General features: G+C 43.0%; 1 protein-coding gene across 1 annotated transcript; it reads left to right on the top strand.

Annotated features, from left to right (window-relative positions):
• LOC120772563 (mucin-2) lies at positions 1–2,029 on the top strand. The gene is made up of 3 exons (XM_040101250.1): positions 1–88; positions 168–539; positions 615–2,029. The coding sequence occupies exons 1-3, from the start codon at positions 41–43 to the stop codon at positions 1,863–1,865; spliced, it is 1,671 nt and encodes a 556-aa protein (XP_039957184.1). The 5' UTR covers positions 1–40; the 3' UTR covers positions 1,866–2,029.
• Positions 2,030–2,353: the final 324 nt, after the last annotated feature.

Here is a 2,353-nt window from a genome sequence, read left to right as displayed (position 1 = left end):
AAAAGTCGAATTTCGACTGACAAATCAACAGAACAGAACGATGAGGTGTACATGGAAGGTGCTGGCAGTTTGTCTGCTCTTGCAAAGCGTAAGTCCAAATTACTTCCATAGATCAGTTCGGGAGAACTTTCCAAGAAACACAATACTAACAATAACGCTTCTTACAGGTTTACGCTTATCTACCGTTGAACAATGAATCACTAATACCGAAAGGTGCCGAAATATTAAAAGAAAATGCTGAGAAATTATTCGAAGCGTTATTTCAACCGTCACAACGAAAAGAATCATTTCCAGACGACAGGATAACTCAGAATGAACTCCGAAAGATATGCGGTGACTTGTATGCTCAACAAGTGGAGGACACTTTGTATATTAGCGGATTTGGCATTAGGAAATGTATGCGTGTCGATATCTACCTACTGGAAGCCTACATGAAGTTTCATGACGTTGAGCAAATACAGCAACAATTTTTGGAAGGCATTGAACAATGCTCTCTGCGCAACCCAACCAATGCCGAAATTAAATGCTATTCCCGTTTGGTAATTAAATGTGTATTTTCTTTGGTGACGTAAACTTTTGATTTTACAAATTATTTGTATTTATTTTATATCCAGATCTCTAAGCTTTTCAACGAACTGAACTATCTTTCAAGTGATTTACCTCAAAAGGAAGAAAATTGCATAGACATTAAATTGTGGCAAATGATACGCGAATTGGCGAAGGTATCCGATAAATACGAACGCTGTCTGTCAATTAGCAGCTCCAATAATAATACATCACCGCCACCACAATGGAACTCCACTTGGGCGCCTCCCAACGCTACTTGGGCTCCACCTACCGCTACCTGGGCACCACCACAATGGAATTCAACTATAGCTCCACCCAACTCCACCTGGGCTCCACCACAATTGAACTCCACCTGGGCTCCTCCCAACTCTACTTGGGCTCCACCCAACTCCACCTGGACTTCACCAAACACCAATTGGACACCACCACAATTGAACTCAACTATAGCTCCACCGAACTCTACCTGGGCACCACCACAATGGAATTCAACTATAGCTCCACCCAACTCCACCTGGGCTCCACCACAATTGAACTCCACCTGGGCTCCTCCCAACTCTACTTGGGCTCCACCCAACTCCACCTGGACTTCACCAAACACCAATTGGACACCACCACAATTGAACTCAACTATAGCTCCACCGAACTCTACCTGGGCTCCACCACAATGGAACTCAACTATACCTCTACCCAACTCCACCTGGGCTCCACCACAATGGAACTCCACCTGGGCTCCTCCCAACTCTACTTGGGCTCCACCCAACTCCACCTGGACTTCACCAAACACCAATTGGACACCACCACAATTGAACTCAACTATAGCTCCACCCAACTCCACCTGGGCTCCACCACAATTGAACTCCACCTGGGCTCCTCCCAACTCTACTTGGGCTCCACCCAACTCCACCTGGACTTCACCAAACACCAATTGGACACCACCACAATTGAACTCAACTATAGCTCCACCGAACTCTACCTGGGCTCCACCACAATGGAACTCAACTATACCTCCACCCAACTCCACCTGGGCTCCACCACAATTGAACTCCACCTGGGCTCCTCCCAACTCTACTTGGGCTCCACCAAACTCCACCTGGACTTCACCAAACACCAATTGGACACCACCACAATTGAACTCAACTATAGCTCCACCCAACTCTACCTGGGCTCCACCACAATGGAACACTACTGTTGTTGGAAATGCTACCCAAGTATCAATCAACACTGCTGAAAGCAACGATGATACTGCAAGTGTGCCTTGGTATAAAAATATCTGGCATAACATTAAAAATATTTTCTAAATATGTATTAATAAGTTTTAGCAGTGGCAGATCACTGCATCCATTCTGAGCCAAGTGGCTATCCAGAATATTTGTAAAAATTAAAATAAGGCTATGACATGTAAAAAGACTTAGGTATGCATTTTTAATTTCTCAGAAAAGTATGATTAAACGCACCGATAGCTGCATGTGAAGTAGAGTTTGATTGAGAGACATTAGATTCAACATAAAATATACATATATAATATGACTCCAAAAACATTATCTCTTTGAAACTAAATTACAAAAAATAATCTTTCTCAAGTACCTCCTCGAGCATTAAAACAATGACTGCACAATGCTTCAAGAGTAACATAATTAAATCCTGAACAGGGTATACTAAGTTTGCCATGAAGTTTGTAACACCCAGAAGGAAGCGTCGAAGACCCTATAAAGTATATATATGTATAAATGATATAGCCATGTCCGTCTGTCTGTCTGTCCATCTGTCTGTATAAATATATACGAAC

The sequence above is a fragment of the Bactrocera tryoni genome, chromosome 3 (assembly GCF_016617805.1).
Source record: "Bactrocera tryoni isolate S06 chromosome 3, CSIRO_BtryS06_freeze2, whole genome shotgun sequence".
Taxonomy (NCBI): Eukaryota; Metazoa; Arthropoda; class Insecta; order Diptera; family Tephritidae; genus Bactrocera; species Bactrocera tryoni.
This window is presented reverse-complemented; position numbering and strand designations above follow the sequence as displayed.